This window comes from Propithecus coquereli, unplaced genomic scaffold (assembly GCF_000956105.1).
Source record: "Propithecus coquereli isolate 6110/MARCELLA unplaced genomic scaffold, Pcoq_1.0 Scaffold353, whole genome shotgun sequence".
NCBI lineage: Eukaryota > Metazoa > Chordata > Mammalia > Primates > Indriidae > Propithecus > Propithecus coquereli.
In genome coordinates this window covers 1,124,004-1,139,853 of record NW_012149208.1, presented here as the reverse complement: position 1 = coordinate 1,139,853, position 15,850 = coordinate 1,124,004, and the positions used below count along the sequence as shown (strand labels likewise).

Sequence of the window (15,850 nt, the reverse complement as noted above, 5' to 3'; positions counted from 1 at the left end):
CAGGAGCCAGCCGCAGAGAGGTGTGCCGCCGGCACCCTCCGCCTGCCCACCTGGTGGGGGTGTGGGGGCTTCGCTCCATCCCCAGGTCCTCTAGGCAGTGGGGACAGGCCCTGGGAGCTGGGCTCACCACCCCATCAGAGTGCTGAGAACTCTGGCTATCTCTGAGAGCAGGTGTCTTTGGGCTCGATAAATACATCGGCCTTACTTCTGACGTTAAATTTGACTTCTTGTGGGGAGTAGGTAGGAATCAAACTTCTCCTCCAACTGAGCTAATCAGCTCTCCTGACGCGGGACAGGGCTGCGCTAATGTGTCTATAGCAGTGGTTCCCAGGGTCCCGTGTGCCTCTGGAGTACCTGGAGGGCGTGTGAAGCAGTTTGCTGGGCCCGCTCCCAGAGGTTCTGACTCAGTAGGTCTGGAGTGGAGCTGAGCATTTGTATTTCTAACAAGCTCCCAGGCGATGATGGCTCTGGTCTGTGTTTTGGAGGCGGGGGTTGAGGTCATCCTTTGTCCTGCTCACCTCTCCAGGAAGAGCTGTCATTGCAAACATAAGATGTGCCTCCACCCGTTTTTCAGGCTTCAGAAGGGTTTGTGAGTGCGGCACAAATGGTCACTGATAGCTAGGTGCGTGGTTGCTGAGAAGTTACCCGCTGCCCACAGCCATCATCCGAGGCTGCCTGGGTAACAGGAGAAGGAAGGGGTCCCAGCCCAGCCCCTTCTCCCAGAGGACAAAAGGGACGCAGTCCCCATCTTAGGTAACGCTACAGAAGTACACAAGTTGGTGACCCCGTCTTCAGCCTTTCTTTCGATGCCTTTTGATCCCAAAGTTGTTTTGCCCTTGCAGAAATGCGTCTTGTCCCCAGAGGGGCGGCCCAGCCGTCTTCTGATTGTTGGCTCCCCCAGGGCACAGGCGTTGAATCTGTTCCACTCCAGGTGCCCGGAGCCCCTCCTTCCCACCTGCCGTAACCCTCCCCATCAGCGCAGGGTGCTGGGAGTCGGTGCCGTGTGGTTTAGGGTCTCACCAGCATTCTGCATTCTCAGTGGAGCCCTGGGAGAAGCCCCTCTTGCTCCCCCCCTCCCACCAGGGCTTCTTCCTGACGCCTTCCTCTCCCTACAGTGCTCCATGCCTTCCTGCGTCACGGCGTTCCACGTCACATGCGCCTTTGACCACGGCCTGGAAATGCGGACTATATTAGCAGACAACGACGAGGTCAAGTTCAAGTCCTTCTGCCAGGAGCACAGTGACGGGGGCCCGAGGGGTGAGCCCACGTCAGATCCTGCGGAGCCCAGCCAGGCTGGCGAGGACCTGGAAAAGGTGACGCTGCGCAAGCAGCGGCTGCAGCAGCTGGAGGAGGACTTCTACGAGCTGGTGGAGCCGGCCGAGGTGGCCGAGCGGCTGGACCTGGCCGAGGCACTGGTGGACTTCGTCTACCAGTACTGGAAGCTGAAGAGGAAAGCCAACGCCAACCAGCCGCTGCTGACCCCCAAGACCGACGAGGTGGACAACCTGGCCCAGCAGGAGCAGGACGTCCTGTACCGCCGCCTGCGGCTCTTCACGCACCTGCGGCAGGACTTGGAAAGGGTGAGTGTGCTGCCGCCTGGCCCCCCGCCCGCCCGGCAGGCCGTCCCAAGAGGCCTTCCCGTGCCACGCTTACTGCCCTGAGCAGCCAGGACTGACTGCGAGCTCTGCTTCGGGGGCTAGCCAAGGGACGGGGCCTCCAGGCCTCAGCAGCATGGGGGTGACGGATACTTTACAGAACAGAGAAACGTCCAGCTCTCGAGTCTCTGCGTCACTCTTGTCCCATCCTTATCACCGGCCTGGTGAAGAGGGGGTCCTGCCCAGGTGGCGAGGCTGGGAGCGCCGCAGCTGGGGTGAGGACCCAGGCTCTCAACACCTGTTGCCTCTGGGCTGTGCCCAGTCCTAACACGTGAGCTTCTGTTTAGAATCCAGGCGAGGGAGGAACTGGTGCTTCCCAAGCTGCCCCGCTCACCTGTGCCGAGAGCCTGGAGCATTAAGAGCAAGGATCAGGCCGGGCGCGGTGGCTCACGCCTGTAATCCTAGCACTCTGGGAGGCCGAGGTGGGCGGATTGTTTGAACTCAGGCATTTGAGACCAGCCTGAGCAAGAGCGAGACCCCATCTCTACTAAAAATAGAAAAATTAACCAGGCGTGGTGGCATGCGCCTATAGTCCCAGCTACTGGGGAGGCTGAGGCAGGAGGATCGCTTGAGGCATGGAATTTGAGGTTGGGGTGAACTATGATGACACCACCGCATTCTAGCCAGGGTGACAGGCCCACAGCCACCATCCCGGACTAAGCCACTATCATCTGTTTCCCAGCACGCAGCGGGGGGGCAGTTCCTGCCAATGCGCCCATTCTAGACCCTGTGACTCCTCTCGGGTCCGTGGGGTGCTTAGCAGGAACAGAGGCACATGAGGGTGGGCGTGGGGAACAGCAGCGGCCTGTGTGGAGTGGAAGGGCGAGGCCGGAGGGGCCAGGAGATCGCACAAGGTGGGCCACAGTGTCTGGAGGCTGCAGGAGTGTTTCAAGGAGGGACTGTCCCACTGTGGCGGGGACTTCCACCAAACACTTCCCTGGAGGACGAGTCACAGGGTCTAGAGTGGGTGGGTTGGCAGGAACTGTCCCCCAGTTATGTGCTGGGAAACGTGATAGTGGCTTAGTCCGGGATGGCGGCTGTGGGGGCTGAGTGAGACGAAACAGGACATCGGGGTCCTTGGTCCAGTCCTCTGAACGCCAGGGGCTGTTGTGGCCTCTCCTCTCTGGCACAGTAAGTTCTAGGGTTTCGAGCGTGTGGCATCATGTCGGTGTCCTCCGCGGGTACAGACACACGGTCTCAGCCTCTCCCCGGGCCCCATCAGGAAACAGCCCTGAGCGGCCTGAGGCTTCTCCGATCTCCGTCTCTGCGGTCGAGTCTGAACAGCAGGGGTCCTGCTGGTGGGCGGTGGGGACTGGACCCAGCTCAGCTGCCCTGGGGCCCGGCCTGCTCCCAGCTCAGAAGGAGCTGGGTGGGAGGGAACAGATGTCACTGGCTCCAGCCAGGGTAGAGGACAAGGCACCTACATTGCAGCCGCCACCTCCTGGGCAGCCCAGCCTCCTGTCACGTGTCAGGGGCATCAGGTACAAGCCCTTCTGAGACCAGAGCTGCTTCCAGAGTTGTCCTCGGGCTGCCTGATCTCCACCTCCAGGTCCCCAGAGCACACCCTGCTTCCCTCCTGCTGTTGCCCGGACCAGCCGTCAGCACTGATCTCCCTGGGATGCGCTGGTCGGCCCACGGGTCTGGCTGGGTCGTCCGGGGCAGTCGGGGGCTGACTCACTTCTGTAGTCGTCACTCTGGAAAAAGAGACTTGAGGAAGAGCGTCCCAGCCCTCCTGACCAGATGGGGAAGCCGTGGCTCGGAGAGAGAGGGTGACAGGAAGCCTTAGAGGAGCTTCATTCCCAGGGTGCGAGCTTGAATTTGGACCTGAAGCGGGGGCAGGGTCAGCGTTAGCAGGAGAAGAGATGCTGGCTTGTTCGCTACCCTGTAAATTTCCTGGGCAACAGCAGCCCTGTGTCAGCCTCCAACCCTTTCACCCCAGTGTCAGCTGGTACAGGTGGGGCCTGGGACTGCACTTGGCAGGCTCTGGGGTTCCAGGGCAACCAGAACTGCCACCCAGACCCCTTGAGGGGAGGGGCGCAGAGCCCTCCCAAGCCCAGTGTAACCCATCCCACTCTAAGAAGAGGGAGCAGGGCCGACTTTGAAGACCGTGCAGCCCCCTGAGGCTCGGGGGGGTCCTGTCTCATGCTTCCCGATAGGGGAGGGAACGCACAGCCCCGGCAGGGCCAGGAGAGCCACGAGCCAGGTTGCCCCCCTTGGCACCACGGCCTGCGGGCCTTTCGCAGCCAGGCGTTGGTGACTTGAGTAAATGAATGGGCAGCGCTGAGAACTGTGTCGTGGGGGCGGCTTCCTGCAAAGACCCATGGCTGTCGGTGGCCCAGTTTCTAGCCACAGCCCGGTGCCAACGGCGAGAGCATCCAGCCCATGACTGGGCACGAAGCCAGCGTGGGCCGGATTCATCGGAAATCGGGGTAGGGCCCGAGGCTGATCTCGGGCAGCTTGGCCTTGCATCCAGCTCCGGCACTCCCGGCTCTGCGCCCTCTGGGTTCAGTTTCCATTTCTCTGAGTTTCAGTTTCCTTGTCTGTAGAATGGGAACAAGGATCTCACTGCCGTGAGAGTGGGAGACAGAGCTTAGCACAGCGCCCTCCGCTGCCGGCTGTGACTGTCACCGCCCTGGCCCCACGAGCAGTGTGGCTCTTAGAGGAAGGGAGGCCAAGGCTTGCGCTCTGAGGGTGGCTCCACGGAGGACCGAAAGGGCAGGCCCGGGCTAGGGCCTGGGAAGCATAGCATCCTCCCAGACCGATCCCCGGCCCTGCCCTCGGCCCTGGGCCAAGCGGGGATTTTGCTGAGAAAAGCAGGAGCCACCAGCATGAAATCCCATTTTCTGTTCAGCCCCCATGTGCTTTTCTAAAATTTCAGCCGTAGGCCTTGGCCTCAGCGGACAGCTTGGGGAGGCGTGGCCACCGCAGCCTCCGGAGTTATTCACAGCTGACAAAAAATCGCAGCGCTGACATCAGCCGACATGCACCGGCTGGTGTCCCCTAGCAACCGCGCTGGCGGGCGGGCTGTGCAGGGACGCGCTGCCTGTGGCCCTGGATCTTGTCACCAGGAGTTTGAGAGCCTGACCTGGCCTGAGGCGGAGGCCGAGGGGGTGGAGGCAGCTCTGAGACACACACCTGCCGGGGATGAAGCCCGCAAGGAGAGAGGCTTGGGCGAGAAGTGGGTCCTGCCCTCTTCTGACGCCCACTGCCTGCCTCCTGGTCACTTGGTCGCACCCTGCTCACTCTGTCCAGATTGGACACCCCGTGCCCCACACAGCCTGCCTTGTCCTGGGCAGCTGCGGCCTGCAGACCGCTGGCTCTTCAGCCCCACACCTCCCGTCTCTAGGACTTCACAGCCCATCAGTGCCCCTGCCCACCCGGGCCTGCTCACCACCGCGATGGTCACCCAGCGATCCCCACACCCTCCCTGGGGACTGCAGGCTCCTGTTCTGCTCAGGTGTCTGCCAGGCATTCCGCCCTTCTCTGTCCTGCGTCCCCACACTCCCCCCCGCTGCCCCCTCCCTTGCCCCGGCAGAGCCTCGTGCAGTGGGAACCACTCTCTGCCTGGGGCCGCCCAGCCCCCCAGGAGAGCTCCCACAGCCAGCAGGTGTCAGGACGCAGCCCCAAGGAATGCCGGGGGCCTCCATCCCTGCCCCGCCCCCTCTCAGCAGACAGCCCAACCTCCTGCCTGCTAACTTCCCAACAGCACAGGCCTCTGGAGCTACCCTCTGTCCTTCCCTCCCGTCTCCTCCCTCTTCCCCCAGGGATCTCTTTCCAGTCCATTCCCTGCAGCACTGGACTCTGTCTCTTCCTCCTCTCCCACCAGTATCGTCATCTAGTTCAGCCTCTCCTGTCTTCAGAAGCAAATCCTCCCTGCCTGTGTCCCTCTAGTCGTGGGTCCCTCCGCTCCCATCCCGGTCTCACCTTTCCTGTTGTCCCTCACGGTGTTTGCTTGGTGGCTTCCCACTCTGGCCAGGCTTCCCCCTCCTGCCTGACACATCCAGAGCCACACCTGGGCCACCAGCAGCCTCCCCTCCCGCTTCTCCAGCCCTGTCCCCCAGCCCTCGGCGGTGGCTGCCACAGTCACACCTGCCCTTGGTCTTGAGATCCTTTCCCTGTGGTGCTCTGACCAGGTCCCTGTAATGTCTTGGTCCCCTGCTCCCTGCGTGCCTGCTTCTCCCACGCCTTCCCCGTCGCGGTCTCTTAGTCGCCCCTGCTCCCCTTCTCTGCCCCACGCCAGCCGCTCCCTGCAAAATTTGTTGATATCAAAACAATTTCATCGAAATGTAAAACCTGTGTGTATTACCACTCCCTGACCTAGTGATTGAAGACTTTTCTACTTTTCTACCTGATCCATTTTTATACTCTTAGGTTTTTTTATTTTATTTATTTTTTCTTTTGAGGCAGAGTCTCACTGTGTTGCCCGGGCTAGAGTGCCGTGGCGTCAGCCTAGCTCACAGCAACCTCAGACTCCTGGGCTCAAGCGATCCTCCTGCCTCAGGCTCCCGAGTAGCTGGGACTACAGGCATGCGCCACCATGCCCGGCTAATTTTTTCTATATATTTTTAGTTGTCCAGTTAATTTCTTTCTATTTTTAGTAGAGACGGGGTCTCACTCTTGCTCAGGCTGGTCTCGAACTCCTGAGCTCAAACAGTCCGCCTGCCTCGGCCTCCCAGAGAGCTAGGATTACAGGCGTGAGCCACCGCGCCCGGTTGTTAGGTTTTTTTAAATGAGACTGTTTTCTCCTTATAATCAGAAAATCAAATGACGATGGAAGGGGCCTGTTAGCCTTGGCGAGAGTCTACAGTGCGGTCGTTACTTTGACCCCAAAAGCCATCATGGTGAAGGAATTGTACAGCATCCCGTAAAATGTGTTAATATTAAGACTTAATGTTACCAAGTGTCTCTGGAGAAACTAGAAAAGTACTTGATGATTCCAGGGTGAGGCTTTTAAAAAAGGGACCGGGGGTCGCAGTGTGACCAGTGTACCCACCTGAGATTGTCGTATTCTCACAGGGAAGCGTTATTCTCACCTGCACGGCAGGAACCCCCAGACAGGACCGACTGTGCCGTGTGCTGCTGTCAGTTAAGAGGATGTGTTGCATTTTTAACATCTCACTCGTACCTACCGCTGCATGTTATAAAACAGACATAAGCAGAATTTCTGATAGGGTCAGGAAAAAGTATGTCAATATTAATTCTAATATTTTTTTCTTATACCATCACGAATCGTCTGACTCATTTGCCCCTCACCTTCGAGGGCCCTGCCCAGGGCAGAAGCGCTCAGAGTGCACAGTGCTGTGTAAAGTGTAGATTTGAGGGTCCCCCCACCTCAGAGTTTGATGTCCCTCAGGCCTGGGACTCTGTGGTTTTAACCAGCCAGCCCAGTGACCGCGGTACGGGGCACTCACCTGGGCGCCTTGAGGAACCTTGCTCTGTGGCGTCAGGTGGGAGACAAACCACCGCCGTCTGCGTTCTGACGGGCAGTGATCGGGCGCGGCTGTGCTTCAGCTCACGCTCGTTCATGTCCCAGCTCTGAGCCGCGACTCGCCTGACTCCTCACCTTATAGCGGGTAGATGTGAGGGTGGAGTAAACTCCAGGATGGCGTGTTTCAGGAAATTTTTAAAAAGCTGTACCTCGACTGAATTGCTTTTAGGTTAGGCATGACTGGTTTGTTTATTGACCTCCAAATAGCCGTGACTCCATCCCCCTCTCTGATCCCCACTACGCCCACAGGACTGCTCGGAAGGAAACAGTTCAAGGTGAGGGGAGGAGGATACTGGGCTGCTTAGATGCGCTGGTCGGGGAAGGGCTTCTGGAGGTGACATCTGAGCCAAGACCTGAAGGACGAGGTCCAGCCCCGGGAAGGCGGGAGAGAAACATTCCAGGCCAAGAGCTGACCCTGTACCAACACCCCGGGGTAGACGTGGCTGGACGCAGAAAGAAGAGGCCGGGGGCTGTGCGACGTGAGCTGTGCAGGGACGGTGGGTGGTCAGATTGGGCGAGGCTTGGGGCTGGGCTGTGACTTTGAAAAGTGTGGTAAGAAGGAAGCTGTGTTAGTTTCCTAGGGCTGCTCTGACAAAGTGCCACCAACTAGGTGGCCTTAACAAGAACGCATTCTTGCAGTTCTGGAGGCTCAGTGGCCGGAATCCAGGTGTCGGCAGCGTTGATTCCTTCTGGAGGCTCCAAGGGGGAGTCTCCTCCCTGCCCCTCGCCCGGCTTCTGTCTCTTGTCAGAAATCCTCGGTGTTCCTTGGCTTGTGGACATCAGTCCGGTCTCCGCCGCTGCTGTGACGTGGCGTTCTCCCTGCGCGTTGGTCCCTGTGTCTTCACGTGGCCTTTTATAAGAACACCAGTCATATTGGATTGAGGGCCACCCTAATCCAGCGTCACCCCATCTTAACTAATCACATCAGCAGAGACCCTATTTCCAAATAAGATCACATTCCGAGGCTCTCAACAAAAATGGATTTTGAGGGATTGTTATTCAACCTAGCACAGAAGCCACTGGAGGAGAGTCTGAGAGCAGGAGGGAAGGGGTCTGATCTGCATCTCAAGGAGGTTGCTCTGGGACAGCAGAGGGTCAGCATGGCCCCCTGTCCATGTGAGAGGTGGAGGGAGCGATGGGAAGGGGTCGTTCTCGAGGACAGGCCGGTGGCCGTGATGGTGGGCTGGCTGTGGGCGCACAGGAAGAGGAGATGCGTCACCAAGGATGAGTCCCATGTCTCGGCACTTGCCACTCTGCCAAAACCCTCTGCAACTGCCCCTGGCCTGGCTTGGTCAGGCCTCAAAGCCTGCCCCCTCTCCCTCGCCAGCCTAGCCTGTCCTCACTGCTCCCTGTCCCCTGTCTCTCAAACCACGAGGCCTGGCTCTGTGTCTCACCCACTTGGCCTTGTCCTGGCTTCCCCTCTGTGTGATCCGCTCCCACTCCCACGCTGCCTCTTCGTCCAGGAAGCCGTGCTCACCGCCCCAGGTCTAGGTTGGGGTTGCCTGGTCCTGTAAGGGGGTCAGCATCCACCTGCCTGCTGGGCAGCAGTCCCCAAGAAGAAAGGGACCCTGGCAGCGCTGCTAACTGCCAGGGCCAGGGCCTGGGCCTCGAGCCAGGGCCTCGCACAGCACGAGTTCACAGAGCTACAACTGGTGCTTAGGGCTGTGTGGGGAGTGGGCCGGTTGAACGGGGGTCCTGAGGAGGCCATGCCAGTGGGCTAGAGCTGGGCTCTCTGCAGGATGGGTGGAGCCGTGGCCTGGTGCTCTCTGGGTAGGCCGGGCGCGCCAGCCCGGCGTGGACTGCCACAGAGAGCCCGTCCTGCAGAGGCTTAAGACCAGGGTGCACCTTCTTCACAACCAGGCTCCGGAAGGAAAGGAATGTCCCACGCCCAGGAGAGAGGTCCAGTTATGGTATCTCCAGGCCAGGAGAAATGGTGGTCGTGTCAGCAGGTTCTGGAACCAGAGGTCACCCCGGGAAGCTTAAGCACATGAATACTGAACTCGGCTTCGAAGATGGAAGCCACCAGAGACAGAGCCCCAGCTGGGAAGCCCCTGGTGGGACCTGGGATCCAGCTCTGCAGCTTCGGCCTGCTTCCCTGACACTGGCGGCTCCACCCTGAGCTGAAGATGATGCCAGAGCAAGGAAGTGTCTCAGGGAGGGGGCCCAGTCTTGGCCCCCGAAGTGTGAGAAGTGTGACCTGCCCTGAGAGGAGCTGGCGAATGCTGGCGCAGTGGGGCAGGGTGCCCGGTGGACAGCGGCATGGTCTGTCCTTCAGTGCTTCCAGACCACCTGGAGGTTGGGACCTCGTCCTGTGGGCTAAGTGAGCTGGTCTCCAAAGCCCTAGGGGCTCTTTCCAGCTGGCCTAAGGTAGTCAGAGAGACCTCTGCCCTTCCTGCTGGGTTCTGTCACTGCGGCCGAGTGCATGTGGCCACATGGATGTGGGAGCCCTGGCAGCAGAGGCCTGGCTCGGGTCCCAAACGCGCAGTAGACGTGGATCCGCCGCGGGCTGGGTGCAGGTGGGTCAGGACTGCCTGTCTGCTCAAAGCTTTCCTGCTGGAGCTTTCTTGGGCTCCCAGTACCGACGCCATTCGTAGCTCAGGACGCGTGTTAGATCTTGCCATGGTGCTGGTGTCTGAAGTTTCTTTGCTGGGAAAGACAGCCTTGGACGGAAGGCAGAGGGATGAGCTTGGTGACCTGGGGAGACCCTGACAAGCCTTGGGCACTGTGGATTTAGAGAACAACCACGTTGGGCCTCAGGAGGCAGCATGGCTGACCTGGCCCGAAGTTAAGGCCCAGAGGAAGGAAGGTGGAGTCGCTGGCTGAGCTACCAGACACTCTCCCCGGCTACGCCGGCCCAGCCAGCAACTGTGAGGCCGAGACAGTGCTTGGCCCTGTGTTTTGTGTTCTGGATCGGACGTGGGGCGTGGGCTGAGGACGCGCTCGGGTCAGGAACTGACTCCCGGATGTTCTGGGCAGGATAAGCGGCGGCAGCGGCCTGTGCCCCGGGCACTGCCCTCACCAGTGGCGAGGCCCCCGGGGCTGGGAGGTGTGGGGTGGCTGCCCGCAAGTAAGGTGGAAAATCTCTCTTGTGTTTCCTCAGGTTAGAAACCTGTGCTACATGGTGACAAGGCGCGAGAGAACGAAGCACGCCCTCTGCAAACTCCAGGAGCAGATATTCCACCTGCAGATGAAACTGATTGAGCAGGACCTGTGTCGAGGTAGGCGCCCTCCCCGCCACGCGGCCGCTCTGCGCTCTCCTGCCGGGCTGGGGCCCAAGGAACGTGTGTCTTCGGAGCCTGGTGGGACGCATGCGCAGGGCCAGCGGCCACTGGCCCCCCCCTGCCCTCTAGTTAGTTAGGCCCCGGTGGGGGCTGCCAGGTCCTGGCTGCGTGTCGGTCGGGAGGAGCCAGAGGTCGGAACGTGGCATCGGGGCTGCCCGCAGGGAGCTCTCCGCGTCAGTGGGGCACGGCGTCGGGACAGACCGCGGGGAACGGGTGCAGGCCTGAAGTCCCCGCGGCTCTGCGCGGGTGCTGACGCAGGAAGGGCCGAGGCTGGCGAGTGTGGGCGTCGTTGCTGAAGAAGGCGGCTGCCCCAGAGATGGGACGGGCCTGTGTGTTCTCCCTCTGGCCCCGTCTGATGGGACTCAGGCCCCGCGTCAGCGGCGTTCTCCTCTCTTTTTTCCTACTCTCTTGCCGCTACGTGTGTTTAACGAGTCTGGAAATCAAAGACCAAAGAAACTCTGATGTTGATCTTGTCTGCTAGTTGTAGATACTGCCAGACATGGGGCCCTTCCTGGAGTGTTAAGAAGGGCAATGCTTAACCCCCGAAACTGTGTCCTAATGTTGGATTTACGTGCGGCAGAAATAGCTGGCTGGAGAGTGTTTCTGAGCCAGGGCCTGCTGCTGCCAGCTCAACCTCTGGGTCAGGCTGGGCCTGGAGCGAGAGGAGGGAGAAGAGCTGCCGGCACCCTTGGAGCAGATGTGGGGCCTCTGCTGCCCCCTAGCCTCGGCGCTGAGCTGCCTGCATTGCCCTTGGGATCGCCACCCACTCTGGCCTAGGAGACCAGCTGTGCCAAGCTCAAGGGCTGGGTCAGGGCAGGTGACAGCCACGCAGAGCTTGCCATGCACCAAAGACTATGGCAGCTTCCTGGCTTCTGCCGGAGCCTTCCAGGCTCTCTGTCTTCTGTTTATTCATCTGGCCAGCACTAGCTGAGCTCCACTCCTGCCCTCGTGGAGCTCACCCCTTGCAAAACAAAGGAAAGCAGTATCCCGGGTCTGCAGGCCCTGCCAGTGCGATGACAGAGGTATCAGGGATGACTTCCTGGAAGCAGTGATGCTGGAACAACAGCTCAGGCTTCCTAGCGCTTGGCTGTGGCCACACATCCACCTGCAGAAGCAGAAGCCTGCGTAAGGTGCCCGGAGTCAAGGAAGCAGAGAGTGGCACGCCGCAAGCAGTGCCCTCAGGCACAGGGTTCCAGAAGCATGGCCCAGAGCCTAGAGAGTCCTCCCCACATTGGGTCTGGGGACATTTGCACTGCTTGTCTCGAGTGTCGACAACAGCCAGCCCTTTGTTCGGGACAGGGCATTTGGAGAGAAGACCGGTTTGCCCAAAGCTGGTGCCCACGCGGCCGGGGCGTGGCTGTGAGCACACCGCCGAGGCTGTCTGGCCTGGGGGCTGGAGGAGGCCTTCGGTGCAGGTGACACTTGGCCTGTGAGCTGAACCAGCTGAAGGACAGGACAGGAAACAGCGTACTTGAAGACCTAGAGGCCAGAGCGTGTCTCGGTAGAGAAAGTGCAAGGAGGCTGGAATGGCTGCGGCTGGGCAGAAGGTGTACGCCTAAAGGGAGGCTGGGAGGAAACTAGGGTCACCTGTGTTCTGTGCGCAGTGGGGGCCTCAGGAGCCTGCTTCCAAGGAACTAGGCTTTGGGGCCGGGCACGGCGGCTCACACCTATGATCCTAGCACTTTGGGAGGCCGAGGTAGGAGGATCACTTGAAGCCAGGAGTTCAAGACCAGCCTGAGCAACAGAGCGAGACCTCGTCTCTACAAAAAAACGGAAAATTAGCGAGGGTGTGGTGACATGCACCTATAGTCCCAGCTACTTGGGTGTCTGAGACAGGAGGATCACTTGAGCCCAGGAGTTTGAGGTTGCTGTGAGCTAGGCTGACGCCACTGCACTCTATCCCGGGCAACAGAGTGAGACCCTGTCTCAAAAAAAAAGAAAAAAGAATCAGAGTTACTAGGCTGTGGGCCCAGGTTACAGATGAGGAGACTGAGGCCCGGCCTGAGGTTGCACAGGGAACTGACGGCAGAGCTGGGAAGATTCCCCAGCAGGGGCCACATGCTTGACCTTCTCTTAAACTCTTGTTGGGAAAGTCCCCCCACCTCAGGCTGAGAAGCTGGGAGGATTCACAGCAGCCGGGCCCCCCACATGTCCCTCCCGCGCTCCCTCGCCTTACATGGTCATGGACTGAAAGGGCGCGAGGGCCGGGTGGGGCCCCTGAGCCTCCATCCACCGCCTGACCGCGAAAGCCAGCAGGCAGACCGAGGCAGGAGACTGTTGAAGGAAGCAGACTGGTGTCGGGAATGGAACCCAGGCCTCTCGACTCCGCAGACTGCGTGCTTTCCGCCTTCGGCCCAGCTCCTCGGCCTGGCAGTCCAGGCCCTGCCTGTCCCCGCTCAGCTCCGCCGTCCTTCCCACCCACCAGGGCTCTCTCCCAAGGCCTGTCGGTCGTGTGGGTCAGACTGAGTCCCCGTCCTGCAAGGGCCTCTCCCTGTGACCCTGTGCCCACCCCAAGAGCCCCAAAGGCAGCAGTGGGCGGTTCCTCCCCACCGCACCAGCTGTCCCCCGGCTCCGACTGGCTTCCCTGCAGGGTGAGCACCGGCTGATCGAGTTCTCCTGGGCTGGGATCTGGTTCTGCCTGAGGCCCTCTGGGTAACCATTTCCCTCCCCTCACTTTCCCTGATGCAGAGAGGTCTGGGAGGAGATCGAAGGGCAAGAAGAGTGACTCGAAGAGAAAAGGCCGCGAGGGCCCCAAGGACAGCCCCGAGAAGAAAGAGAAAGTGAAGCCGGGGCCCGACTCAGTGCTGGGGCAGCTGGGTGAGTAAGCGCCAGGCGGGCCGTGGGCTCAGGCTCCCACCTGCACCTGACCCCACGCAAGGCCCCCTGCGCAGAGTGGGAGACTGAGGCTCAAGGGGGAACCAGGCCCTCCCTTGCCCAGATGCTCGTACCTTCCACCCCGCGAGGAGACGGGTCTCGGGGCCCCGTCTGACATCCTGGGAGATGCCCCTTCTGTAGACCTGGATGGCAGCTGGACCCAGGCTGCTGGGGAACTGCCCGCTCATCCCCCTGACCGGGGTCCTGGGTGTTGGGTGCATTTCCCAGAGGGCCCCAGGCCAGCCCCACACTGGGAGGAGAGGATCCATCGGAAATCCTCATCCCTGCCCCACTCTGCCAGAATCCTCCAAATGGCCCTTCCCTCAACACCAGCAGCCTTCCTGGAGCCACCCAGGGAGACCCAGAGCGGTGGCCTGGCCCTGCCCGCCCTCTTCACTGTCCCAGGTCTCCTTCCTGCAGAGCCGCTCCCAGAAAGCCGCACGCTTCCCCCAGAGCACTTCTCAGGGAGCGGGTGGAAGTCCCCTTCCAGACCTCACATCTGGCACAGAACCCGCAGGTCATCCTATAGGTCCTTCAGTCTCAAGAAGGGGAAAACTTGAGCCTCACAGCTGCGTCCCCCTCCCCTGCAAGCCTTCAGTAAAGGCAAAAGGGCCCTGATATCCAAGAGGGACCTTCCACCCAGGCACCTTGCTTCGCCTGTTCATGCCTGACCTGTTTATCCAAGCTCTTTGCTGGCCACCGTGGGAGAAAACGCTCATAAAATCCCAGGAGGGCCTTTTCCACCTTCCCTGTCCCCTCCAGCAGGGGGGTGGTGGCATGCCAGCTCTATGGGTGTGCAACCTGTGCGGCTGCACAGGCCCCTGCACTTGGTTTAATCCTCTGCTGCCGCCACCTTGAATTTTTCCCCCATGTGAGCATTCTGGTAAAAACCAGAAAACCTGCTAGACACATTCTCGAATTGCTTTAGCAGTCCACCCTGGAATTCTTAGTAGTATTTGATCAAGGAGCCTACATGTACTTTACCCCCCAAATTAGGAAGCCAGTCCTGGGGGTAGAACGTTCTTCTCGGGGGGAAGGGTAGATGCTGCGGCCCCTCCTTTCTGGTGGTGCTGGCAGGAGGGACGGACAGGGGAAGGCAGCTGGCCCGCGTCCAGCACAGTGTCGTGGAGGTCAGAGGGCTCCTGAAAGAGGGTGCCAGCGACTCACCTGCCTCCTCTCTCCCCTCGGCCAGGCCTGTCCACTCCATTCCCCATCGACGGGACCTTCTTCAACAGCTGGCTGGCGCAGTCGGTGCAGATCACAGCGGAGAACATGGCCATGAGCGAGTGGTCGCTGAACAACGGGCACCGCGAGGACCCCGCCCCGGGGCTGCTGTCGGAGGAGCTGCTACAGGATGAGGAGACGCTGCTCAGCTTTATGCGGGACCCCTCGCTGCGACCGGGAGACCCCGCCAGGAAGGCCCGCGGCCGCACCCGCCTGCCTGCCAAGAAGAAGCCGCCACCGCCACCGCCACAGGACGGGCCCGGTTCCCGGACGACTCCAGACAGACCGACTCCCGACAAACCCCCCAAGAAGCCCTGGGGCCAGGACGCAGGCAGCGGCAGGGGGGGCCAGGGGCCTCCCACCCGGAAGCCACCACGGCGGACGTCTTCTCACTTGCCGTCCAGCCCTGCAGCTGGGGACTGTCCCATCCTAGCAGCCCCTGAAAGCCCCCCACTGCTGGCCCCTGAGACCCCGGACGAGGCAGCCGCAGCGGCTGCTGACTCAAACGTCCAAGTGCCTGGCCCCACAGCGAGCCCCAAGCCCTTGGGCCGGCTCCGGCCACCTCGAGAGAGCAAGGTAACCCGGAGATCGCCGGGTGCCAGGCCTGACGCCGGGACTGGGCCGCCTTCTGCTGCAGCCGAGAGGCCAAAGGTCAGCTTACATTTTGACACCGAGACTGATGGGTACTTCTCTGACGGGGAGATGAGCGACTCAGACGTAGAGGCTGAGGACAGCGGGGTGCAGCGAGGTCCCCGGGAGGCAGGGGCTGAGGAAGTGGTCCGCATGGGGGTCCTAGCCTCCTAACTCACCCCATCCTTGCCCTGGGCCCTGCCCTGGTCCCCCCACAAGGCCTCAGCCCAGTCACAACTGCCATTTCCAATCTCTGCCGAGTGTCCCAGACCCTCGAGGCTGCCACTCTGTCGTGGTTTTATTTTTAATATAGAGAGAGTTTTGAATTCTACACTGTTGTCTTTCCTCTGTGCTGGCCCAGGACATTAGGATTCCTTCCACGGCTCTGGCCGCGAGGACCACGCCGGGTCCCGTGCACCATCCCTGCCCCTGCCCGTGTGGCACTGCCGGGCTCCTGGCTGATACAGGCAAGGGGGAGAAGAGCTCAGGACTCCAGCCCGCTGCCACCGGCTGACACAGACTGTCGTTTGGGCATTATTTCATGGCAGATGGGCCAGTGCAGGGCCCACCCCGCCTTGCCCCCAAATCCCACTGGGGCCCATTTGGGGGGTCCTGCTGCACTCCACTGATCCCCAAGGAAGCATAATAAGCGATACCCGGCCAGAGTCTACTCACTGTCACAAGCACAATGAGCTTCT

The 15,850-nt window shown here is 60.7% G+C and overlaps 1 protein-coding gene across 3 annotated transcripts in view; it reads left to right on the top strand.

Annotated features, from left to right (window-relative positions):
• The window catches only part of JADE2 (jade family PHD finger 2), a 46,594-nt gene extending 31,111 nt beyond the window's left edge, over window positions 1-15,483 (top strand). For all 3 annotated transcript variants that reach the window (XM_012651342.1, XM_012651345.1, XM_012651343.1), the window contains exons 9-12: window positions 1,116-1,580; window positions 10,244-10,361; window positions 13,113-13,241; window positions 14,491-15,483. In XM_012651342.1, coding sequence (XP_012506796.1) covers window positions 1,116-1,580; window positions 10,244-10,361; window positions 13,113-13,241; window positions 14,491-15,326 — 1,548 coding nt within the window. In that variant the 3' untranslated portion in view covers window positions 15,327-15,483. The remainder of the gene's footprint in view (window positions 1-1,115; window positions 1,581-10,243; window positions 10,362-13,112; window positions 13,242-14,490) is intronic.
• Window positions 15,484-15,850: the final 367 nt, after the last annotated feature.